Source organism: Gopherus evgoodei, chromosome 2 (genome assembly GCF_007399415.2).
Source record: "Gopherus evgoodei ecotype Sinaloan lineage chromosome 2, rGopEvg1_v1.p, whole genome shotgun sequence".
Classification (NCBI taxonomy): domain Eukaryota; kingdom Metazoa; phylum Chordata; order Testudines; family Testudinidae; genus Gopherus; species Gopherus evgoodei.
The window spans coordinates 162,353,568-162,380,028 of NC_044323.1; the positions used below are offsets into that span (position 1 = coordinate 162,353,568).

General features: G+C 42.7%; 2 protein-coding genes across 6 annotated transcripts in view; both read left to right on the forward strand.

Moving 5' to 3' along the window:
• EIF4EBP1 (eukaryotic translation initiation factor 4E binding protein 1) overlaps positions 1–1,822 on the forward strand; it is a 36,932-nt gene extending 35,110 nt beyond the window's left edge. The window contains exon 3 of the mRNA XM_030552179.1: positions 1,707–1,822. Within this exon, the coding sequence (XP_030408039.1) occupies positions 1,707–1,729 (23 nt within the window). The 3' untranslated portion in view covers positions 1,730–1,822. The remainder of the gene's footprint in view (positions 1–1,706) is intronic.
• ASH2L (ASH2 like, histone lysine methyltransferase complex subunit) lies at positions 1,749–26,364 on the forward strand. 5 transcript variants are annotated; one of them, XM_030552161.1, is made up of 19 exons: positions 1,749–1,836; positions 4,375–4,533; positions 8,660–8,825; positions 11,255–11,324; positions 13,636–13,781; positions 15,506–15,594; positions 16,055–16,149; positions 16,388–16,483; positions 16,708–16,803; positions 17,971–18,046; positions 19,130–19,147; positions 20,687–20,780; positions 21,306–21,523; positions 21,713–21,880; positions 22,494–22,687; positions 23,311–23,403; positions 23,914–24,012; positions 24,522–24,581; positions 25,705–26,364. In XM_030552161.1, exons 2-19 carry the CDS (start codon positions 4,446–4,448, stop codon positions 25,810–25,812), a joined length of 1,974 nt encoding a protein of 657 aa, XP_030408021.1. In that variant the 5' UTR covers positions 1,749–1,836; positions 4,375–4,445; the 3' UTR covers positions 25,813–26,364. The 5 variants fall into 5 exon arrangements, with proteins under 5 accessions (XP_030408021.1, XP_030408022.1, XP_030408024.1 ...); XM_030552162.1 differs by lacking the exon at positions 19,130–19,147; XM_030552164.1 differs by lacking the exon at positions 4,375–4,533 and having other exon boundaries at positions 1,754–1,836.
• Positions 26,365–26,461: the final 97 nt, after the last annotated feature.

A 26,461-nucleotide genomic window follows, 5' to 3' on the forward strand; every position in this document is an offset into this window, starting at 1 on the left:
TGCCATACTGTTTTTTATAAATCAGTAGAGTCCTCTTGAGTAACCCTTTTTACAGCAGCACTGTCACATTGCTGAGCTTTTCCCCAGTATCCATCACGGTGCTGGGAGAGCGCTGTGCTGCTGGAAGTGCTCCTGGCACAGGAGGCATCCTATGTGGCCACTTCATTTTTATGGCATGTTTCATAAAGAGTAGGGGCGCTGATTGAGTCCTAGCCAAATTCCAGTTAGGATAATTCTATTCTGCCTCTTTGAATTCCACCCCAAGCATTTTCAGTCAGATAGAATACTCTCCTGCTAACAATAGGATTATTTATTGAGTAAGGTGCTGCTCCGAGTGAGAAGGGGGATCAGAACCTGGCATGGGGGGAGTAAGGACATACTGGGTGTTTGTGGGAAAAGTTGGGAACTGAACAGAGATCTCCCAAGTCCCAGTCTACTGCCTTATATTCAAAACTAAATCACGCTCCTAAATCTTTATATCCTATCTACCTACTGTGCAATTGTTATGTATTGTGCGATGCCATCTGAAGCAGGTATATTAGAGGACAGTGAGTGTAATTTAGTCCCTAGCCTTGATGGAATAATACATGTGTAAGGGCTATAGGAAACTGTCTGGCTCCATGTGATTCAATGGATCTTTCAGTTAACTCAGAGTTCCAAAGGCAAGCTCTAGGATACAGAGATCTCTTGTGGATTTGCCACTCCCTGAAGGATTTTAGGCTCATAAACCAGCAACCCTGTATCCATTTAAGGACCCAGTGGTTTCCTGTGTGGAAGTTTATGGGGGAAATTCGAGCACAGGATCTGGTTTTGTGTCATTTTCCCGCCCCCATCTATGATGGGCATAAACTGGCTGCTAATCTATGGAATAAAAACATTTGTTTGCTTAATCTAGTCGTACTTTGACACAAATTGCTGTTGTAGGTGAGAAATATTCTTTGCCTTGCAGCTCTCCAGTTGGAGGGGCCATGAGGGAATGCTTTGATTCCTGCTCCACCGCAGACTCCCCCTGTGACCATGGGAAGTCGCTGAGTCTGTCTGTGCCCCAGCTCTATCCGTACGATGGGGACAAGACCACTTCCTTCCTCACAGAGGTGTGGTGAGGATAAATGCACTGGACTGTGAGGCACTCGGTGAGGCAGGCCATACCTAACATAAATAAATGGAGATGGCCCATCCGTAACAGGAGAAGAAGCGTATGTCCTGGGTCAGGTCTTTCACCACCAAACTTGCCCCTGAAAACCAACATCTGCCTCTGCTTTAACCAAATCTGTGCCCTTGGAAACCCACCTCTCCTCAGAGAAACATACCAGTGCCCTGGCTTCCTGCTCCTCATTTAATAAGCCTCAAGGACTCTCCAGCCAGCTACTATAATGAGATCTGCAGCAGCAAGACCGGCCACCAAACGCCCACCCCTCCCGACAGAGGGAAGGAAGCTGTGACTCTAAGAAGAAGGGCACCAGCCTCTCTGGTGCTCAGAGGTGTTCTCCACAGCACTCTCTGTTCTCCTAGCCAGTCATTGGCAGTAGCCCTGCCAATACGCCTCCACCCTACATGAAAGAATCCATCCTTGTTCTGATGCTTCAGATCTCATTTAAATGTCCAATCAACTTCAAAGCAAATCCTTTCATCTTCTTGATTTGAAGGGAAGTTCCAGTGTTGATCCACAATCCACTCAGGCTTGTTTACTTTGTTTCCTTTTATAGTGCCTCGCGTCTTGGCAACATGACGCCACATGTCTGGAACCTGCATCTGGCCTTGCGTCTGCCACGGGCAGCAGAGGAGCCGCAGTCGTCACTACTAGAGGCAACGATGCCCCACCCATCAGATTGCAAGGTAAGGCAAGACAGATACAAGCTCATTGGTGGCAAACCCAAACAATGGTCCAGATTCATCCCTGGCACAATCCCATTTACAGAAGTCAATTTGATCCATTATGCTAAGTTCTGAAGGCTGCTGAATGCAGCTTCAGTGGACCACCAAGGAGAGAGGGTTACAAAGGCGGAGGTTCTCCTGATAAGACATCCCTGCCAGTGGCCCTGAAGAGTTCAGCTCCTAGTACTGAGACCAAGAGCCTCCCAGGTCACCTTAGCTGTTGCAATGGGATATAAAGTGAGACGTATCTCTGGGTTAGTGGGTCCCAGACAGCTTGGCACAGATTGTCACCAACAGCTTCATGGCACCCTCAGATGAACAGGAAGCCAGTACCAAGACCTGAACATGGGTGCAATAGGACCATAGTGACCTGCCCTGCTTAGATCATCTGGGTAAATCTAATTTAACCAATTCCCTGCCATTGCAGGGGTTACCCCAGTCCCTCCTACTCTCTGCTTGTGTCATACAACAGTTTAGTCTCCTGAGGGCTGTAATATTTTGGTCTAATTCAGGTTGGTGTGCTGTGGCTGGGTGGGGTTTAGTGTCCTGTGGTATACAGGAGACCAGATGATATGGTCCGGTTAGGCCAGAAGGGACCAAACTTTATGGCTTTGTCAGAAGACAGATGGCTGCATTGCATTGCATGGCAAAGGCATGGAAGTCCATTGTGAGGCCACTATCTCTTGGCCAGCCACGGATTGAGAAAGATCCTTGGGCCCACGAGCTGTGATGAATCCAACTGGAGTCCACCTTGCTGAAAGGCAGGCAAACATTCCCAGTATTCCCTTTTGCTGCCATTACCACTGCCACCTCCTTTTGCTTTTCCAGCATCTGGCTTGCTGGCACCCAGGTGCTTCTGTTAGCCACACACTTTGGATGCTGCTGTCTCATTCAGCTTTGATTACGATACTCCTTTTTAGTATATCCGTGCAGCCCAGGCTGTTTCACCATCCCTCCCAGTGTCTTCACACACTGCCCTCATCGACTAGAAGGGGAAAGGAAACCTATCCCTTCGTGAGAGAGCAATTGCCTTGTGCTGCCCTCTCGGGTTCCTCACAGAGGAAGATGTTGGAATTACTTTCAGAGGGCTGGTCCACACTAGGGGGTGGAAATCGGTCTTAGATACGCAACTTCAGCTACGTGAATAACGTAGCTGAAGTCGAATTTCTAAGATCGGATTACTCACCCGTCCACACCTCGTGGGATCGATGTTCGCGGCTCTCCGTGTCGATTCTGGAACTCCATTGGGGTGGATGGAGTTCCGGAATCGATATAAGCGCGCTCGGGGATCTAGATTAGACGCGATATATCGATCCCCGAGCAATCGATTTTAACCCGCCGATACGGCGGGTAGTCTGAACGTGGCCTAAGTGTAGACTCTTTGGGCCAGCCATTGTGTCTGCAGACAGGAAGGAAAGTATGTTTAAGGCAGGATAGGTGACAGTTAAACTGACTCAGATGGAATAGAAGTAAATCTAAATGCAAAATGAAGTAAATCCATTAAAAAAAACAACGCTTTAGGTGTTGTAGAGAAGAATTAGTAATAATTAAAAGGGAAGCTGCTACTCTGATGATCAAATAATGCAGCATAGGCTGGAAAAGCTCTACTCTGAGAAAGTGTTGGAAATCAGTGAGTGCCTATAAAGCAAGTTCTGTCACTTATGCTATGTTTTGCTTTTAATTTGTTTAATGCAGCGCACGTCTGTCCAACCAACTGTGAGATCAGCCAGGCATAAGGTCTGAAAGAAATGGTAGAACTTGTCCAACACAGATCAGTAGCTCTATTGAAACAGAACCTTTTTTTTTTTCCAATATATCCCTCTTGCTTGTCCCTGAGTGCATATACATATACCGAAACATTCAGCCCTGACATAAGCAGGTTCAACTTTGTGAGTTTCAAGGCTGGTTAAGGAGCAGTTTCACATATAGCCGTGTGTGAACATTTTAAAAAGCACCCAAGTCCTATTTTCAAAAGTGACATGGGCACTTGGGCCCCAGTGGAAATCAATAGGAGTTAGGAGCCTAAAAACCGTCGTGGCTCTGGGCCTTAGGAGCTTACTTTAAATTCAATGGAGGTTAGGCTCCTAAGTCACATCACATGCTTTTGAAAATGTTACTCTGAGTCTAAAATTGCAAAGGTAAGGTATTTCTGGGGTCCACTGACACTAAGGAGTTGTAGAAAGATGTCTGTCTGCTAGACATTTTAAGCTTGGACGTTTTGTGGCAGTATTGTTTGCATGTTTCCCTTTACTTAAGTAGAGTTGTTACTCAGGGATTCATTTTCCCTAATGCAAATGCAGGGCTGTTATTTCTGGGAACGTTTTGTATTACATTGCTTTCTTGCATTCATCTTTCTCCTTCCAGGCATGTCCCCAGTGAGCTAGCCTCTGACATGGGTTCCTACTGCCACCCAGCGGCCAGAGAAGTAAATCTTCTCTTTCTCTTACTGTCTTTTTCCCAGAGAAAGGTCTCTTAGGACTATTTTCCATTTCTCCCCAGCATGAAGTTAACATACAAGATTCCAGCTCTCTCCACTCCTGTTAACTTTTCACCAGCATGCATTATCTGGGATGAAGTGGAGCTATATTTTTCCCCATCTTGTGAAACACACTGTCCATATTCTCACCATAGTTATTCCCATCTACCAAGATGAACCAGGTAAACTATATGTCAGTTAACATGACATTGATCTTGCGCAAAATCATGGAAAGGCTGATACAAGACTCAATCGGTAAAGAATTAAAAGGTGGTAGCATAATTAATACGAACCAGCACAGCTGTATGGAAAATAGGTCTGGTCATCTAAACTCAATATCATTTTTATGCAATTACAAGTTTAACTGATAAAGGTAATTGGATTGACATGGAAAAACTTCTATAAAGCATTTGATTTAGATCTGCCCAGTATGAGCGCTATATACAATCAGTATAGCTCAGATTACATAAATTAAAATCCAGCTAACTGGTTGATTTTATAAAACAATTGTGAGTGAGGAATCATCATCCAAAGGAGGTGTTTGCAGTGCAGCCCCACAGGGATCTGTTCTTAGTGCAATGCTATTCAATACCTTTATCAATGATCTGGAAGGAAATATAAAGTCATTGCTGGTAAAGTTTTCAGGTGACACACAAATTGGTAGAGTGGCAACTAATGATGAGGCTAGGTCAGCAGTACAGACTGACTTGGATTACTTTGTATACTGGGCTCATTTGCACAGCAGTGAATTAATACAAGCAAATGCAAAGTCACATATCAAGGAACAAAGAATGTAGGTCTCAATTAAAGAATAGGGTGGAAAAGTACCCTGGAAAGCAGTAACTCTGAAAAGGATTTGGGGGGTCATGGTACCTGATCTCCCAGTGTCATGCTGTTGCTAACAATGCTAATGCAACATAAGATGGGGAATATCAAATAGGAGTAGGGAAGGAGTATTAGCTTTGTATACCGCATTGGCGAGACCGTTACTGGAATGTTTGGATTCTTTATCACTTAAAAATCTTTAAGTCAAGACTGGATGTCTTTCTGAAAAATATGCTGTAGTTCAGGGGTAGGCAACCTATGGCATGCGTGCCAAAGGTGGCACGCGAGCTGATTTTCAGTGGCACTCACACTGCCTACGTCCTGGCCACCAGTCTGAGGAGCTCTGCATTTTAACTTAATTTTAAAAGAAGCTTCTTAAACATTTTAAAAACCTTATTTACTTTATATACAACAATAGTTTAGTTATATATTATAGATTTATAGACAGAGACCTTCTAAAAACATTAATATGTATGACCGGCATGCGAAACCTTAAATTAGAGTGAATAAATGAAGACTCGGCACAGCACTTCTGAAAGGTTGCCGACCCCTGCTGTAGTTCAACCACAAGTTATGGGCTTGATACTGGAATCACTGAAATTCTATGGCCTTTTATTGAGTAGACTTAAAATATATTCATCTATGTATAAAGCTCAGAATAATATAAGAACAGCCATACTGGGCCAGAACAAAGGTCCATCTAGCCTAGTGTCCTGTCTTCCAACAGTGGCCAATGCCAGGTGCCCCAGAGGGAATAAACAGAACAGGGAATCCTCAAGGGATCCATCCCCTGTCACCCATTCCCAGCTTCTGGCAAACAGAGGCTAGGGACACCATCCCTGCCCATCCTGGCTATAATAGCCATTAATGGACCTATTCTCCATGATTTTATCTAGTTCTTTTTTGAACCCTGTTATGGTCTTGGCCTTCACAACATCCTCTAGCAAGGAGTTCCACAGACTGACTGTGTGTTGTGTGAAGAAATATTTCATTTTGTTTGTTTTAAACCTGCTGCCTATTAAAATAGTAGTTTAACTAGAAGTTAGTATTAAAATAGAAGAAGAAGTTTGGTCTATGTTAATGATAGTATACGGCTCATAGCACTGAATTCAGAGGAGCAGTAAGTTGCACACTAGTAAGTTCATGTGAATATGAATTTAATGTGAGGGTAAACTGTTGTAACTTACCCAGCAAAGGGCCAAAAGGGTAGGGTTATAGCAGGAAAAGCAACAAACAGGAGAATACAGGGAGCTTTAAGATAAAGTAAAGGGGGAGGTTGATATCTCTTAAACTCTCCTGTTAGTCTTGCTAGCAGGAGTTTGTTATAAATCAAGTTACTTCAAAGAGATGATCCCTATTGCCATTTTAGGATGAAAATGCGACTGATTCTTGATACATGATTTTTATTGGTATCTGACCCAGCACCAACTGAAATGGCTCTAGGTCGAGCTGGAAGCATAGCAGAATACCAAATGCACATACTCCTCCTCCCCACACAACTCTGCACATGCTCAGGACATCAAGGATCCGCTCTGTCTCTAGTTCAGGATCAAAAAGTCCAGTTACGGCCCCATAGCCACTTAAGAAAACGAAAAGAACATTTTTGTTTCTTCCTTCCGAAGTGTTCAAAATATCAATGGCCTTTGAAAGCACTTAAAGCCAAGAGAATTTGGACTTAGAACAGACTGATCTTGAAAGCCTGCTTTCACTCTGAGGAAAACAGACTCATTAAACTCAACTGGGGCAAAATGCTACACTCTAATGCAGGCAATGTACCTCGATTCCAAGCACATGTGTAGAACTCAGTCGGATCATAGGAATGGTCCTTTCAGTCTGGCATCTTGTCTCCAACACTACCAGTACCAAATACTTCAAAGGAAGGTGCAAGAAACCCCATTCTGGACAATGATGGAATAATCCACCCAGATGGAGAGTTTTTGGTGTAAGCAGAGGTGTGAGTGAGGAGAATTGTGCATACTCCTGCAGTGCCGGAGCCAAAAGGACTTGGAGAGACTCAAGCCCACAAGATTGCCACATCTGAAACCAGCAACTTCAACTTCCCAGCCTCTTATGGGACAGAACTGATTCCCTGCGGATGAGGCAGAAGGATTTCCCTGCCTGAGTTCCACTCCTCTGCTGTAAGACTCCAGCTTGGCTATGTGGGATGTCCCCTTCCCAGGCTTGAGAGCCACCACTCCAGCCCGAGCCATAACATTTACACAAGCTCTGCTAGCAGGGGTCCAGGCCTCCCCAGGTGCAGTGTTTGACATACCTTGCATGACCAAGGGAGATGACTGGACTAGCAGTGAGCTCTCCTCAGTGTGGTGATGCAGGAGATGGATGGGAAGGAGATGGGGGAGCTGAGAGAAGATCAGGAAACTGGACAGGGGCCTGAGGAAGGGCGGGCGGGCGGGCAGGAGGGGGATGGAGTTGGTCAGTGTCTGGGGGCGCGAGAGATGGAAAGATGCCATTAGTGGTAAATTAAGAGAGAGACTTTCAGCACCGACAGGCTGGACAGCAGCTCCCCAGGATAAGAACTCCACCGCAAGAAAGCAGCTCCAGGGCATTGTTACAATCCCTTTTATTTCTTCCCTGGCCAAGGAAGGCATTTGCTTTGTCTTCTGTTATTAGTTAATATTTATGTAGACCGCAGTGACTTCCCAAATTCATGATCATCTAGGCCTCCAACATAACCCCAGCTGTAGTATTTCACCCGGTGATTCCTACTGAGCCCAGCATTTTGTAGGAACTAGTGCACTCTGTTGAGAGAGACAAAGGGAAGGGTCCACCGGCATCCTGGCAAGGACTGCTCGCCACAACTCTGCCCTCATTTTATGACTTCTTACGACTCACATCACTGAAATACGTAGGTGTCATTGGACAACAAGTACAATTAGAGAAGGAGGCCAAGATTTGCAATAATGGGTGCCCAAAGTAAAGTTCCGGAATACATATCTAGGAACTCACAGAAATAACCTGATTATACAGGTCAGCTCCCACTAATTGAGTTTGGTACCTAAGTCTGGATTTACAAGTCTAACTGGAGTGAACCATTTTTAAAAACCTGTCCCTAAATTTGGTTAAGAGTCCTCTAGATGATCCTTCCCTCCCCTTTTAATAAATGAGCATATTTGCCTCAACCTTTATCCAGATTGTGCCATTTCTATTTGTCAGTTACTATATGTGACAATCTTATCTTAGCTATCAGCGTTCAGATACCAAGATGATAAGTACCTTAATGTTACCATTAAACTGAGAAAGAGACCAAGAAAAGTAATAGAAGAGCTGATCTGAGCCTCTAAATAACAGAAAGTATATGGGAAGATAACATGGCATTTGCTTCTGAACAAGCCTATTTCTTCCTGCTTTTTGTCTGTCTGAGCCCCAAACCATTATATAATCAAGGGGAGCAGATGGGTCCTAATACCAGGGAGACCTTGGTTTCTTTGGTAAATTGGACATTTGTCACTGTTTGTATTACAGCAGCACTCCAAGGCCCCTGTCATGATGAGGAGTGTCTTTGTACAGAGGAAGATACAAACATAAAGAAAAGGACAGTTCAGGCCCCAAGTACTTTACAACCAGAAAAGGAACAAGAGGCATCAGGACAACATGGCATAGACAAGGCTGACAGAAACAAGAATGCAAGGTTGTATAGACAGTTAGCTCAGCATGACATTTGGAGGCTTAAATGTTTAACTAAGTCAAATGCTGACGAGACCATGGTGATGGGTGCAGTGTAAGAACATGAATAGGATGGAATATTAATGAATCTCTAATTGGCCACACACCTAGCCAGGATCACTAGCCAGTGTACCTGGGTATAGAGATGGGTCATTCAAAGGCACTGGAAGTAGGACAGGGTCTGTTCATATTGAGTTGGGGAGGGCATTTGTCCAACTCTTGCCCATTTGGATGTGCAGTTAATGACAAGGTTGATGCTATTATTTCTTCCTTTAATGTTCCATGTTTTAAACCAATCACATAGCACTTCAAAGGGCCTCATTGAATGGATGGGAACTTCTCCTTTGATGTCTCAGGCTCATTCAATCACAGGGCTCTTCCCTCTCTCTTGGAAAATACTGCAAACTTTTGAGAAAAGATTCATATTCCTTTTGGAGATGCCTGAGAGGCTATTCAAGGCTGGTGATCTGGGTACAAGACCAGGAGCCAGGAACAGCAGAGCTCTTCTCTTGGGCCTGTCAATGAATCATTATGTGACCCTGGGCAAGTCACTTTGCCTTGCCGTGTCTCAGTTTCTCCCCCTGTAAGATAGGGATAGCATTTCACAGGGATACTGTGATGTTAAAGGCCTTTGTCCCTCTCACATTAATGGGAGTATTGACACTGACTTCAGTGAGAGTCCCATTGTCTGTGAGTTAATGTTTGTACAGTGCTTTGAAGATGAAAGTTACTTTAGAAGTAAAAGCAGGAAAGAGTCCTGTGGCACCTTATAGACTAACAGATGTATTGGAGCATGAGCTTTCGTGGGTGAATAGTCTATAAGGTGCCACAGGACTCTTTGCTGCTTTTACAGATCCAGACTACCACGGCTACCCCTCTGATACTTTAGAAGTAGTAATTACACTGCCAGGGTCTGGCAAGTGCATCTGTGAACCACTTCCCTCTATTAGATTATTAGCTGAGAGAAATCTTACCTGTATTAAAGTAGTTTCTATAAGCCAGTGGTTGTCAACCAGGAGTCTGGGGCCCCCTGGGAGGCCATGAGCAGGTTGCAGGGAGGCCGCCAAGCAGGGCTAGCATGAGACTTGTTGAGGCCCAGAGCAGAAAGCTGAAGCCCCACCACATGGGGCTGAAGCCTGAGGCCCTGAACCCTGCCACCTGGAGCTGAAGCCGAAGCCTGGGCAAGTTAGCTTTGCGGGGCACCCTGTGGCGTGGGTCTCTGGGCAATTGTCCTGCTTGCTACCCTCTAACACCAGCCCAAGTTTTTATACGCAGAAAGCCCATTGTTGTGGCACACCTGGGCTGTGGAGCATTATAGCATGTTGTAGGGGCCTCATAAAGAAAAAGGTTGAGAACCCTGATATAGGTCTCAAATAAAGGATCAAAACCCCATTGTGGTAGGTATGGACAGACAGGCATATCCCTTCTTCAGAGTTTAAAAGCTTTAGGTTGAGGAAAGGTGCAACTGTGGCAGCTGGAGGGGAAGCAAACTAAGGGAGGACAAAGTAATAGTGATACTGATGAAATTTAATGGAGACAAAACAAAGAGATGCGTTAGTTGGTCCTGCTTTGAGCAGGGGATTGGACTAGATGAGCTCCTGAAGTCCCTTCCAACCCTTATATTCTATGAGTTGCAGCAATCTCAGGTCACCAGCTGCCTTTTGGCAGAACTGCTTCTCTTCAGCGGCTAGATTCCTGGGAGCCCGGTGAGGTCATAGCCTTGCAGTATGACATCAGCATCGTGCTGGCATGATACCAAGGCGCAGTATGTTGATTCACTGCACAGTGGGGGGCATGCAGCACAACACACTGATGTCATGGCACGGCACATCACAGTGAAGTCACTACACCGCAGTGTGCTGATGTCATGGTGTGACACGGTGAGCTCACGGCAAGGCCCGCTGATGTCACCGCGCTGCAGGACGCTACCCCTCCGCGGTGGGACCCAGCGCTGGCATCACCCCTTATGGAAGGAAAGGGAAATCTCGCGAGAGCCCAAGCCAGAGTTTGGTGCGACTGCGCGGGAGGAAGATGGCGGCGGCGGCGGCGGGAGCAACAGGGGCGCCGGCGCCGGAGGAGGGGGAGGTGGCGGCGGCGCCGGAGGGCGCGGCCGGGGACCCCCCAGGACCCCCTGAGCAGGGCGCTGGGGACTCCGAGACGGGGTGAGGCCGGGGGAGTGGATGGGACCCCCCGGTTACCCCGGGCGCTGCCCCTGCAGATCCCCCCTGGAGCGGGGCCCCTCCCGGTACCCCAGGGGGGAGGAGGCGGGGCACTTCCCCCCCCCGGAGCGAGACCCCCGGTACCCCAGGGGGGAGGAGGCGGGGCGCTGCCTACCTGGAGCGAGACCCCTGGTTCCCCTGGGGACTTCTCACCCTCTCTCTCCTGTCCATGCAGGGGGGACACCACCCTGGTCGATGTCACCGCTGGCTTGGAGACCGAGTCCTCTAATGGGAAGGATCCTCTGGTACGTGAGTTCTGCAGGGCCGGGGAGGGGCAATTCCATGAGGTGCTGGCACCAAGTCCCTAGCGGGTTGGAGGAATCCCTGTGGGGCAGGGACCGTTTTTTCATGTGTTTGTGCAGCAGCTGGCACAAGGAGAGTCTGATCCCTGATGGGCGCCTTTAAGCATTGCCACATTACAAAGGAAGCGTAGCAGTGGGTTGCCTGTGGCATGTTGCTTGTGTGCATGTCCTGCAGTCTGGATCTGGCTCACTGTGCCAGAAAGCCTCTGTGTGTAACTTGTCAGACCATGCATGTGGGTCACCTGTGCGCTCATCCCTGAGATGTTTTCATTAACCCCAGAGGGGTTGCCCCATGAATGAACTGAATCATTTTGTACGTAAAGTACAAAATATTTCCGTGGGCTGGACACAGACCTGGCAGGTTGGGGAGTCATTAACACCTATGCAAAGCAGGAATAAAATTATACAACTGGTGTAAGGTCTGGCCTACCAAAGGAAAATTTGCATGTATTTTTCTGCGTGCTTGCTCAGAATAAGAATAGAGAACTTAGCAGGTGCCTGTGCCTTGTCTATTTATGGGGCCCTACCAAATTCACAGTCCATTTTGGTCAATTTCACAGTCAGAGAATTTAAAAATCATAAATTTCATTATTTCAGCTATTTAAATCTGAAATTTCATGGTGGTGTAGTTGTAGGGGTCCTGACCCAAAAAGGAGTTCCGGCGGGCGTGGTTATCACAAGGTTATTGTGTAGGAGTAGGGGGGTTGCGGTTGGAACTGCTAACCTTCCTTCTGTGCTGCTGGTGGTAGCAGTGCTGCCTTCAGAGCTGGGCAGCCAGAGAGCAACGGCTGCTGGCTGGTAGCCAAGTCTGAAGGCACCTGCAGCAGTAAGGATGGCATGGTATGGTATTGCCACTTTACCTCTGCTCTGCTGCTTGCAGAGCTGGGCCTTCAGTCAGCAGCTGCCACTCTCCAGCCACCCTGCTCTGAAAGCAGCAGTGCAGAAGTACAGGTGGCATGGTATCGCCACCCTTACTTCTGAACTGCTGCTGGCAGGGCGCTGCCTTCAGAGCTGGGCACCCAGGCAGCGCAGAAGTAAGGGTGGCAATACCCCAACCCCCCTAAAATAATCTTGCAACACCCCCATCCCCCTGCCCGCAACTCCCTTTTGGGTCAGGATCCCCAATTTGAGAAATGTTGGTCTTCCCTGTGAAATCTGTATAGTATAGGATAAAATCACACAAAAGACCAGATTTCACAGTCCGTGGCGCATTTTTCATGGCCGTGAATTTGGTAGGGCCCTATCTATAGAGTCCAATGTTGGCAGAGCCAGTGCAAAAAAAATTAAAAATGTGTGCAAACGTTTGTAGTGTAAATTTCCTCAGTGTGTGGCACATTTTTATTTGGTAGCATCTTATAGTCTCTACCCAGATGTAAATAGATACACAAAGCAGTCGGGTGGCAGAGAATCTTGCCTAATATATTTTCTCCGGTGGTCAAACCTAAAGCTTGGTTTTTTTAAATGTTCTTTTGGTACTTAACAACAACAAAAGCTTAGTACACCTGGCCTGATTCACTTATTACTTTGGGAGGAAACTGTCATAAAGATGCTTGCAGAAAACTTTTTTTGTCTTTACTAGTGTATTATTCACTGTTGATTAGCACAGAAGAAGGGGAAATATAATTAAAAATATAAAATACTTCCCCTGAGGCATCAGTAAAATGTTATTAGCTATCAACGGCCTGGCAAAGCATGAAATGTCAGAGGCCTTGAAAGACTAAAGTTACATATTGGCTCGGGTACAGCTGGACTCAGACTAATGATGGAATGAAAATGCTGGAACTGCAAACTATGTAAAGAAATTCAAACTGAAATTTCAAAAAGTTATTTTTTAAAAGCCATTGCTGCATATGAAAAATTAAACGTATTCCTTGAGTCCGGAGAGAGAAATTTTTCTCATTTTGGCTTTTATTCATCTCTAAATCTCCTCTCCCTTAACTTACCATGTTATATTGGTCACCTATGCAAAAGGCAATTCTTGATTCAGCAGCTAAAATTGTCACCTGTTTCCATGGAGATGCTTGTGTGGCTGTCTCTGCTGTCTGACACCATCCAGTAGTTAGACCCATTCACAGCAGAATTGTACCTCAACTATTGGCATTTTGAAGAAATGAGGAGAAATCTTTTGATCCTTTTAACTTTAGCAATCACTACAGGGGACTGTAATGAACAAAATATGACTTGATTAACATGGGATTGTTCTTGGCGCTCTGTTTAATCAAGTCCAGACCTGTTAATGCTGCTATGATTGCAGGAAGGTGTTGGGGACAGTTCTGAAGTCTTGGACACTCAGACGGGTTCAGTGGATGAAGAGAATGGGCGACAGCTTGGAGAGATAGAGCTGCAGTGCGGGATTTGTACAAAGTGGTTCACAGCGGACACCTTTGGCATTGATACTACGTATGTAATAACTCTCTTCAGTACTCTGCAGATAATCTGTTCTGTTCTTTTCATATATCAGTGCTTATGGCCCCTCTGCACCATAGTATTTTTGTATCTTCCAGAATTTACTCTAAAGTCTGTTGAACTTCTCTGTAAAATAGTGGTTTGTTTTTTAAGAACAATTTCCAACCCAGGAACGGTATACTTGCTTGTGAAGTGCTTTTGATTCCAGCTGAGGGAGGTCTCCAAAAAGCACAGTTAACTTAGAGCTAGGGTTGCTCAGGGCTAATTTTTGTATCAGTGCGCTCACTAAAAATCAAGGAAATTCCCAGTTAAGGCAAACATAACAACCATATGCACTCTCAGATTTCAAAAAGTTAAAAAGCTTAGTGAAGCAGAGCTAAGGAAAGTAACACATAAAGTAGAACCTCAGTTACAAACTGACCAGTCAACCACATGCCTCAATTTGGAACCAGAAGTACGCAATTAGGCAGCAGAGATCAGAAAGAAAAAGCAAATACTGTACAGTATGGTGTTAAATTATTCCTTTTTAAGTAGTTTTTTTTGGTTTTTTGGAGGTTTTTCTTGTTTTTTAAAAGGACATGGCAAGGAAACTGTTTCTGTACTTTTTAAATTTAAGATAGTTAAAAGCAGCATTTTTCTTCAGCAGTTAAGTTTAAAAGTTGTATTTAGTCAGTGTTCAGTTGTAAACTTTTGAAAGAGCAACCATAACGTTTTGTTAAGAGTTGTGAACATTTCAGATTTATGAACAATCACTATTCTCAAGGTGTTCATAACTCTGGGGTTCTGCTGTATGTCATTACAAGAGATTCTGAACATTTTTTTACATCACAAAGGTGATGGAGTGAAGAATTTTGTTTATTGAAAGATTCAGATCCTAAACTCAGTCAAATCAGTACATTTTGAAAAGATGCTGCCAGGTAGAGGAAGTGGTAAATCTAAGTTTTGTTTTGTTTTAAACAAAAATCGAAATATTTAGAATGTAAATTCCCTGGGGGAAAAGACCTTGTCTTCCTATTTTGTTTGTGTAGAGTCTAGTACACTGAGAGTTATGTAAACAATAATAAAACAGTTTTATTATACAAAATGTTTATATTTTTCTTTCAGTTCAGTGAAAAATCTTTGTTTGCATTTAGACATTTTCCTGAAGTATTTGCAGCCTTGGGCTATTGCATGAGACAAATGTGAAACTGACTTAAAAAGGGGTTGGGGGGGAGGGAAGAGAGAGTTGGCTAGTTTTATATTTGCTGACTGAAGAGCAAAAAAGTAAAGACACACTGTAAATGGAAAGTAAGTTCAATTTAATATTGGAGATGTCTAAGGAATCTTCTTCTTAAAGGTAACTTCAATGTGTGTGAAATAAAAATTTAGTTTTAAAATGGACTTGGTTAGTATTTTATGGGGAAGTTTTCTATAGCTATAGATGTACCTTGACTAATCCATGGTTCATTGTTAAAGGCCCTTGAGTTGCTTTCAGCTTACCTTGGTGGCCAAATTTCAGGACTGCTTCTTAAAGACAGAAAAATGACAATTAGTCCATATTCACATTTTCCAGAATTTAATAGTTTTCATTGTTGTTGATACTGAGTTACCAGATCTGATGAAGACATCAGTGAATGTGCATGGGGGAATTTTTTAATGAAGAAAGAGAATAATCATTTTCTTTTTCTGATGTAATGGAAAAGCTGTGGATAGTGTCAAATGATTCTGCTGTTTCACAGGTCATGTCTGCCTTTCATGACCAACTACAGTTTCCATTGCAATGTCTGTCATCACAGCGGGAACACATACTTTCTAAGAAAACAAGCAAGTAAGTAAAAACAAACACTAACTGCAAAAGCTTGATTTTCTTTCCTTCGTTGAATCTTTGTTGGGGATGGAATGGTCCTGTGTGACCTTTGTCCTGTAGCTGATTAAAGTCTGTCTGTGGGTCTGGTGAAGATTTGCGGTGCTGATTGCAACACAGCCTGCTGGAGAGCTGATTTCTCTAGACCTGGAGGATGCCACCTTTGCAAATGAATTTCTTAGGTTGGTAGAGTTCTTACCTTCAGCCAAGGTTCCTCTTTTTATGAGCGCATAACTCACTCTAGCATCCTCATTTCCAAAACTCAGGATATTGTAGATGCAAAGCCAACTAATGGAAGTTAATCTAAGCTTAGATCTGCTGTGTTCTTAGTATTTACCAACCTTATTGTTATATATAAATACACTTGACCTTCATCATCCAGGATGTAACTGTAGTTTTGGTGTATTTTTGTTTTGTTTTTAAGATCTGAAGGAAATGTGCCTTAGTGCTCTGGCCAACTTGACGTGGCAGTCAAGGACACAAGATGAGCACCCAAAAACTATGTTCTCAAAAGACAAGGTACAGATATAATTAGACAGTTCCATCTGAATGTGAGTTATGACTTGACAAAAAGGGAATTGCCTAGATCCACAAGTTCAGACAAAAATTGACAGTATGAGCTGTCAGTTTCACCAGCTCTGATAGGTCCATTATGTGTATGCTCTGGAGTTGAAAGATATGTTGGCTTAATAAAGTAATTTTAAGTCTTATCATATAACTGTTTTAAGGCCTCATTTTATTAACTTTTTTTTAATAGGATATTATACCATTTATTGACAAGTACTGGGAGTGTATGACAACTAGACAGAGACCTGGTAAAATGACGTGGCCAAATAACATTGTAAAAACAATGGTAAGTAATGAAAAGTTTAAATTTGCAGAGGATCTTTGTTAACGTTTGAGCTGCTTTCTGATAGTCTTATTTGATAATAATTAGAATTGAACTAGAAAAATAGTTCAGACATTAATACTGTCCCTGTGACTTCTTACTTTGTGGTGTGTATTTACTGTAAATTTTACAGTTATTCTTGGGCATGACTTGGTCTTCTGAAGGTGTTTCTAACTCCTATATTTCAGTGTAAAGAAAGGGATGTGTTCTTGGTGAAAGAGCATCCAGACCCAGGTAGTAAAGATCCTGAGGACGATTATCCAAAGTTTGGGTTACTAGATCAGGTACGTGATTGAGGCGCAGGAAAGTTCTCCCTTCTGCTCCATGGTTCTCATGACTCGATGTAACTAATATTAAGAGCATTTGAGCATTAGGACTTCATATTGCATTGCCAAAGATTGTGGTACATGAATGTGCATTGAATGAAAGGTGTGTTTATAAACATAACAATGCATATTTAAGTACACATTTGGAATGTACGCATGTTGCCTGCTGTTTGACAAAGTATTTACAGTAAGAAACTGGAGACCCCCAGGAATTTAATTCCAGAGACCTAGTTAACTTTTCTGATACAAATTCCAATTGTTTGTCCTCTTTAGCACATTCTGTGCAGTTGTGCTGTGCTGCTGTTCCAACTCTGCTGGAGAAACATTCAAGTCAAAAGAATATGGGAATGTTGGGAATTCTACCCAACAGCTGCCTGGCTAAACTCAGTTGCATGATTTGGCAATAGTTCTGGAAAGGATGCGTGATAGTCTACTGTTGTGGGGTGCTAATCCTTTATTTTCTGGTATGTGCAAGGGCTTTTAAAAGGTATCTCTATTTTTATGACCCTTGTTGCACTCTCTGATGGCATCAGAAATACTCATTCTTAATGCTTTTCTGGTAACATTATGGTGTAATTGAAACACAGTCCTGCCTTTAGTAATGGAGACTATCCTGTTGTTCTCCTCATCCTTTTTGTTGTGACTCACTCAAAATGCATGCAGGAATCTTGCCTCCATTTTTAAAAGGCATGTCCCTCAGCCAGCATGGTCTAGCATATAGGAAGGCTTAAAATCTCTACTAATTTATTCCTAGCTGTTTATATGACAAGTATGGTGCATAATCCCAGAGATTGGTAACTTCTGATGCTATGTGACTGTTTCTTAGCACAAATAAAAATGGTAAGAGCTTGACCCACAAGGGACTATGGCTGTGTAGTTTGGGTCCTTTTTTTAGAACTAGAAAAAACATATCATCCCAGGGTATTAGATATAAGACTTCTACCCTGAACTTGTTGTTTTATGCTGTGCTGCTAAAGTTTCAATAGCACTTCAATTCTTGGAAATCCTCGAGACCAAAAACTTCTTGCTCAGACTTTGAACTAGACACATGCTCTCAGAACAAGTGGTAAGTACTTACCTGCCCATAAATCTGTAATATTGTTAAACTGAGTTTTTCTTTTTCAGGACCTTGCTAATATTGGTCCAGCATACGATAACCAGAAGCAGAGCAATGCTGTATCTACTAGTGGAAGCTTAAATGGCAAGTTCTTTACTTTTACTAAAAGAAAATGTGCAGAATATTTGGAAATATTTCACGTTTTCTCGAAGTCCTACAGCTGAGCACATCCTCTGTTATATTAACTTTAATGTTTACAGCTTAATAAAAATTAAACACCAATTAGCCTGTATGTAAATAGTCTCATAACTGCTATTTCCAGAATTTATTGAGCCAAAATTTAAATCTGTCTTGTTTTTCTGTAGTGATATAAATTAGGCTTTACCCTATCACAGATGCATAAGATGATCACACTTTTAGACAACTGATCATACCATAGTAGTACACATGTGCTTGCAAGACAGCTGTTTTAAAAACTGATACCTTCACTGAAAACAGAGTTTGCCTTCTGCTTTCCCTGTCCAACCCCAAAATGTTGATTTTTAATTGTGACAGAACATTATCACGCAAACTTCCCTTTCCTCATTCTGAGATTTCAGGAGCACTTGGGAAACTTTATTCAATTATACATTTCCATGTAATGCTCACTTGCAGCGTAGTGCTCTCCCCCTTAGAGGAATGACTGTGCGGATAGAGTAATCTCTTCGGCTCTGCCCATACTATGAGCTAGAGGAGTGATCGCCCACTTGCCAACATGTACTCGTGGCTGCAGCAGCATGGCTCAGCTGTCCACCGGGTTCAGGTGGGTTTGTATTCCACTGCTGCATCCCATGTTGCCATGGCTACACAACTATTTATACCCACGCTAGCTCTCCTCCAGCTAGCGTGAGAATGTCTGTGCAAGCTGGGAGTCATTTCCCTTGCTCAAAGTGCGTACACAGCGTTCATGTGTGAGGCAAACTTTTTACTGGTACCTAATATAAACTAGCCACAAAAAAGGGCTGGTTGTGCATGGTAGTAAACCATTTCTCAGTAACTCCACGACCCTGCATTATCTAGTGTGCCTAACCTGAAGTGGTTCTCGTTTTAAATAAATAAATAAAAATGTGCACCTGTCCATCACTGCAGATCTCTGAAGTGTATATTGTCTCCATTTCATGCACTGGTTATGTTTTCCTTTAGTTATTAAAATTTGACAAATACATGGTGCAACTTCTGTCCTTACAGGTGGAGCCTCTTTGGGAGGTGAATATTTACCTTTCAGCTTCTAAAACTTAAGTATTATTGTGGTTTGGAAAAGCTTTTTTGCTCAATTGTCTTAGAAGCTAAAGTGAATTAAAAATCTAAAGCGTGTCCTGAAAATGATTGCAGTAATATTTAATATGAAACAGTAATTCCAGTTTTTAATGTTTAGCAGTTAGAAGCTTTTAAATTGTCATATTCTGCCTCACATGACTGATACAAAGAGTCCCTTTCACTTTAATTTGTTCTCTTGTGTAGGATTCAATTTCAGTTACATTCTGAACTTTGGTTTAGTATCAAATAACTGGCTTCTGAAGAATTGGTGTATTAAACACAAGCACAAAATTTACACTGTGCTATTGATCAAGTAAAATTCAGACATGGTGGGGTAGCTTTACTTTTGTGATTTATAAACCTACTATGACAAACTACAGTGTTAGTAATCTGCAGTGTAGATACAAACAAGTACAGTTTAGATCAGTTCATGTTTGTGCAGAATATGATATCCCTCCAAGGTCTCAATCCCTTACATTGCAAAAGGTATGCTGATAATTTAAAAGCTTGCTACCTTTTTAGTTAAAGTACACTATGCAGTTGTTAAAGGTGTTTCACTGCAGTACAGCAAAATCGTGTATTCTTTCATTTTTAGGTTGGTATTGTAAGTAAGCTATATTTTTCCTCAGGGGGGATGTGATGTATTTTGTCACTTTAGCTAATAGTATATTCAATACAGGTTCGAAGTAATTTGGTTTATCAAATACATTAAAGGAGTTGGACACTAATTTGGCATAATTCTGGTGTCAGATATTCTGTTTTGTCTTTGATGAAACTAGTGTTGAAGACATTAATATTAACATGAAATGCCTTGCTCTTAATTTTTACATTGCAAAAAATAACAATTTTGGAAACACTGCAGAGAAACACCTTTTATTGCTTTTTATTTTCCCCATTTTGGTGTATTTCATTTTATATATTGAACTTAATGTTAAGTGCTTACTGCTGAAGCAGATATTGTGCGTTAGTGTATCGCAAGCATATTGTAAATCATTGAGGCAACTGACAGTCTGCTTAAAATGGGAAAAAGTTGACTTTGGAGCGGGGGTTACTTCTGCAAAAACAAATTAAATCCTTTGTTGTCCTCATGTGTTTGGAACTTCCATGAAAGTGTGTCAACATTTGCTCTCAAACTAAATATACAAATACCACCATTTGAAAAGAAAACTATGAGCAAGCAAAGATTTATAATTCACGTAATAAAATTGTTGAGTTTCCTCCTGTTAAGTGAGTTTTGATAAACTGACTTTATTATCCACACATTTCTCTTAAAACTGATTAGAGACTACAGATAAAATTTATCTTTTGCTAGATTAGTTTTCTCTGAATGGTGTCAATGTCAAACTTCTATATAGGTTTGTTTTTTGTTTAGTGAAGCCATTTGATAGTGACACACATGGAGTTTCTGCTCTCACAGATTCCCTGTATCACCAACCATTGCATATAAAGCACTAGCTGATGTGGATTTGTGGTAATTTCTCTCCAAAGGAGGCATTCCAGCAGGAAGTAGTGGGAAAGGAAGAGGAGCAAAACGCAAACAGCAGGATGGAGGGACCACAGGAACAGCCAAGAAAACCAGAAGGTAAATAGAAAGACACAGGCTAAGTGAAGTAACTTAACAGTGGCAGATGGACAAAGTACAGGAAAATATAGGGAACACTCTTGTATTGGTCAGGGTTATGAGGCTGGTCTTTCTTAACAACAGAATAAGTGCCTCCCATCTTTGATGCAGTTCTGCACATGCTATTTGGAAATTAAGAGGATGCAGCCTTGTTATAAATGTTAATCTCCCACAATTCAAGCTAACATTTTGATATAATCTGTCCTCACAGTAAGCTGTAGACTATCATATAATATAAACTTCCTATATGTGACTATATGACCAGCTGTTTTAGAAACTGTCACTTTGAGCACCACTTAAGCTCGTCAGCTGTGGGATGCTGTAGTCATCTACGTGTCTTTATAAAAGGCGGGGAAGTATTTGAAGGGTGGCTTTGCTTAAGGAAATGGTTAGAATGTTGTTGGTGTCTCTAGCGGTTTATGGGTGTGTGGTTCCTGGCAATTATGCTGAAGTCAATGCTAACATTTTTCCTTGTGCTTTTTCCAGTGACCCTTTGTTTTCTGCTCAGCGCTTGCCACCTCATGGTTACCCTCTGGAGCACCCCTTTAATAAAGATGGATATCGTTACATTCTGGCTGAGCCTGACCCCCATGCGCCTGACCCAGAGAAACTGGAGCTAGACTGCTGGGCAGGAAAACCTATTCCTGGAGATCTCTACAGAGCATGTCTGTATGAACGAGTCCTCCTAGCATTGCATGATCGAGGTAAGCTGGATAGCCAGCTCCCTGTATGAGGGATCTTCTCTATAACCTCACTGTCTCAGTTAGTAAAGCTTCAAAACATAATTGTGCTGGGAAACAGACATGGATGTTAAATTGAGCATCGCAACCTTTGATCTGTTCACTCACCTGCTTGTTAATTACAAATCGCATCTGTCTTTCTAACTTCTATAGCACCTCAGCTAAAGATCTCTGATGACAGACTGACGGTTATCGGAGAGAAAGGATACTCCATGGTACGAGCCTCGCATGGGGTGCGGAAGGGAGACTGGTACTTTGAGATATCTGTAGATGAGATGCCTCCAGACACAGCTGCCAGACTTGGCTGGTCACAGCCACTAGGTAAAGTAATTGCTGAAGACCCCTTAGGAAAGCAAGGCTGCTTGCTCCCGTTTTCATTCCCTGCATTTTGAGTAGCTCAGATCCCTGAACAATAAGCCTCAGTACTAACTTTAGAGAGGAAATTGATGTTGATTGGTTCTGTAAGTGCTAGAACCCTTAAGTATATTTTTCTGAGAATGTGATTGGAACAGGACTGCTGCAAACCCTTTGGAGTATTGTGTAATGAGTCATAGTGCCTGAGTGCATAGTTTCCTGCTTGAGTACAGATTAGTCCTGCAGACTCTTGGCCTTACTGGTGCTGGCTGGGCCTCGCTAATCACTTTAGGGTTTATTAACTCTTTTTCTAGTCCAGTTCAGCAGTCCATGCCATAGTTTTAAGAGCTAACAGTAGGTGTGTCATGAATATTTATGAAGTAAATATTTTCAGTATTTAGTGAAAAACTTTGCACTGAAACACACAGAAATATGTAGCCTGAATGGAAAAATCCATGTTTCATGTAGGATTAGATGTTAGTGCCTGGTAAACCTAGCTGCTTTTAGAAACAGTACATTCATGCAAGATCCTGAAGAAAAGGATCTCGTGCTTCCAGGTCTGACATCTGGTTTTCTTCAGGGAACCTGCAGGCTCCCCTAGGCTATGACAAGTTCAGTTATTCCTGGCGCAGCAAGAAGGGAACAAAGTTTCATCAGTCCATAGGCAAACACTATTCAGCTGGCTATGGGCAAGGAGATGTACTGGGGTTTTATATCAGTCTTCCTGAAGATACAGAGACAGCAAAGTCACTGCCTGATACCTATAAAGATAAGGTAAGCTGGATTCCTCTAGGCTGTGCCTAGCTGATCTGATTGTTTAACTATACCAGACCTTGGCTATGATAAACAGGGCCCAGCACTTGAATGTGTAGTAACACACAGTGGAAACTGGGCTTGTCCAAACCTCAGTCTTGCAGTAGCCCAGGCTCTATGATGAACTGGAGTCCCTCTAACTGAATGAGGGGCAAATAATGATGTGTTAACTCTTACCACTGACTAAGGAAGTAGCATGGTGTGAAGGTCTAGAGGACTAGTCTTATAAGCCCCAATTGCCTTACATAAACAAAAGTCCTTACCTGAATTCCAGACACTGCAAGAGACAGAGAGAGGAAGAGCTTGACTACCTCCCAGTTATTCAGTAAGGCACATCCATGTCTTGGTTCCATGAATATGCCAATCTACAGCAATGCTGCAGATGGGACTAGTTCAGAATTCTGATTCCATACTTAATGGAGCCTCATTTGTCAGTGGTGACCAGACATTGATAAATCTGGGTCTCCAGTTGTGAGGGGCTTGTGTACTAACCAGTCCTATTACATCTGGTTACCATTAACTATATTACAAAAAGTAATGGTGTAAATGTCTTGCAGCCTGGCTCTGTTGCTTACCTTTTTTAGGCTTTGATCAAGTTCAAAAGTTACTTGTATTTTGAAGAGAAGGACTTTGTGGATAAAGCAGAGAAGAGCCTAAAGCAAACTCCTGGAAGCCAAGTAAGTTGGGTGTTGGGAGCAGGTGGAAACTTGAGACCAGACACTTTAGAAATCCCTAGAGAACGACAGAGCACCACAAATGTATTGAACAGGTTCACTGTATATTCCCTTATAGATTTTCACTTAAGATTCTTGGTGTTCATTTATTTGAATCTTATCACACACTTTTACAAGGATGTCAAGTTGGATGGTCTCTGTTAGGCTTACACAGACTTGAATAAGCAAGTAATGCAGCTTGGCTTACACCTTCTTTGACTTGTAATAAAACACTGCAGCTAGTTACATTTTGTGGAATGCAAGATTTTAAAGACTGACTCATTTTTCAGTTACAAATGCACGAGGCATCTTGCAAAATGAAGCAAAGAGATTGTTGCTATCAGAGCATAAAGCCTGAATCCATAAGCCAACAAATTGGGGGTGGGGGATGAGAGGAGGGTAACTACAAATAATGTAGGGCTAGTCAGTAAAGCATGAGTGCCTCTTGATTCAGTTACTGTTTCTATTTTGCAGATAATCTTCTATAAAAATGGTGTCAGCCAAGGAGTTGCCTTTAAAGAAATTTTTGAAGGTGTTTATTTCCCTGCCATTTCTTTGTATAAGGGCTGCACGGTAGGTACATACTGAGGCAAACGTACAGCTGGTGGTGCTTGGGGGATAGAGTGTATTATTTGTGTTGGGAGAGTGCAGAGGTGGCCCCTCATTGCACTGGGCAATGTGCAATCACAAAACAAAGGGTCCCTGCCAGTGTACCATCTAAATGTTCATTGGGCGGGGGGAGTCGAACAGAACTAAGCTTTTTCCAATGATGTGGGCCTAGTGCTTTCAGAGTACTCTTGCAATAGCTCGTCTGCCTACTGTGAGCTGCAAGCAGATGTATAAAGAGACTCCACTTGAAGCTACTCTTAACTTTAGTTCGGTTGTTATCACTAGTCTCCATAAAGCTGAGGCAAAGCACTTACCTGTGGTGGATGAGATCATACCTTTCCATGTCACCTAAAACCACCCAGCCTGTTAAATGCTGAGTGAGCAATTTCCCTTGCTACCTGGTTTTTAGTATTACTTTGCTTTGTGTTGTGCATGTCCATCTGATGCTAAATAGATCTAACTCCCTGTCACAGGTTTCAGTAAACTTTGGACCGTACTTCAAATACCCTCCAAGAAACATCACTTACCGCCCTGTAAGTACTAGTTTCTGCTGACTTTGTTAGGACAGCTACCTTGCCAAGGTGTGTATTTGAGCAACATTTTATTGAGGGGAAAAATAGACTGGGTTTTAAAAGTCCAAAAGCACCATCTTAGCTTGAGGTACTTGATGGATCCTGCCAACTATTTCTCTGTAGTTTACATGTGCAACCTTAGACTATGTTTTTATCCCATGAAGTGCAGTTCCTAAAACAAGGCCCTCTTCACCTTCAATATATTTACTAGAAGTAAAATTAGGGGAAAAAGTCTAAAATCAAGTGGCAGACTTCATCTTTCCCATTACCCTGTATTGCAGACTCTTGCTTCTGGCTCTCCTGAGAGCAAGTTAGAAAAATTCAAAGAGGGATTGGACATTTACCTGGCTAATATGAATTACTTGCTGTTTGAACTGGAGTATATCTTTCAAAACACATGTTTAGGGGTCACATTATCTCACATGTGCCTCCAGTCCCTTATATTGAAGCATCTAGCCTAGGAATTGCCAGACTGGATCAGGCCTGTGTCTTCAAATATTGGAGGGTAAAAAGAAGCATTTTGCCTCTGAAGCATTGCCTTAGACTGCCCTAGAGATTCTGTCAACTCCAATGTTCCATCTGTGAACATATGACCCCAGTCACAAATGGAAGGTAATTGCATCATGTATTCCTTGAACTTTCCTTTGCCCACCAGCTCTCTACTTTGAAAAGAGTGTAGGCTTGCCAAGCGTATTGTGTGGTGGGGGATTTGTGTTTTTTCCACTAAATCTTCTTAATTGTCCTTAACCAACTTCCTTAACAGGTATTAAAATAGAGGAATGAGCTAGATTGGAGTGGGTGAAAGCCCTGTATGTGCATTTTATTACTTAGTGCAAGACTCTGGTAGTTTGAGTATTGCCTTTTCCATAGGGTATATTCTAGCAGAAAACATTCCTTGAAGGCAGTTTTGCCCATTGCTATGTACACGAAGACATGTGTGACAGAAGTAAGGGGACTTTATACTGAAGCTAACCCATTTCCCATCAGAGAAGTGATAGAATACAGCACAGTGCAAAGCTGTGTTCTGCACCCCAAATAATTAAAGCAGGGCTGCTGTAATCTCTTCTCTTCCCCTTCCCAACAGATGAGCGACATGGGCTGGGGTGCTGTTGTAGAGCACACATTGGCAGATGTCCTGTATCATGTGGAGACAGAAGTTGATGGAAGACGAAGCCCACCGTGGGAGCCCTAGAGGAGATGCTGTATATACTGATTTCTTAAACACTGGACAAACATTGTTTATTTCTAGAGAATTGCAACATCAGTTTCTGAACTGTCACTACTTTGTAAAGGATGAACCAGGCTCAGCTGCTACCTAACTGGCAGGTATTTATAGAGGGTTTGGGTTATTGGGGGTGTACACTATATTTTGAAAACCCAGCCTCTGCCACCTGGCAAGTGACTTGTTACATGTATTGTGCTACTCATTGGTGTCTTCTGGAGTGAGTATTTGATCATATCACAACTTCATTTAATATCCAGATTAGTCACTGCACCAGGAGTAGGCAATAGCCACACAGCCCTGCTTCATCATACATTTCAATTGAGCAGTTGTAGCCAGATACCTTAACACAGGTTAGTAGAAGCAGCTGTGTTGAAGGATTTTTAAAACTGTAAACAGCTTCCATACAAAGGGATCTTGCTGTACCAAAAGTACTATGTAAAACTGAAGTTATGGGGGAGAGATTGCGATTATTATATTAACTGGCAACCAGTTTAAAATAAAACCTTTCCCCAAGCTTGTTACAGCTTGTGTCTGTTTTATGGGTAAAGACTTGAGAGCTTTGATCTGGCACACCACCTATGCTATGGAGATTTGTGTTATGCTCTTAGCTTGAACC

Excerpts from the sequence above, each read along its gene's own strand:
- ASH2L (XM_030552161.1), top strand. The coding sequence starts at position 4,446 with ATGAAGTGGAGCTATATTTTTCCCCATCTTGTGAAACACACTGTCCAT. Across the intron at positions 21,881-22,493 it reads TGGCTGGTCACAGCCACTAG|GGAACCTGCAGGCTCCCCTA; the intron begins GTAAAGTAATTG and ends GGTTTTCTTCAG. Across the intron at positions 23,404-23,913 it reads AGCAAACTCCTGGAAGCCAA|ATAATCTTCTATAAAAATGG; the intron begins GTAAGTTGGGTG and ends TCTATTTTGCAG.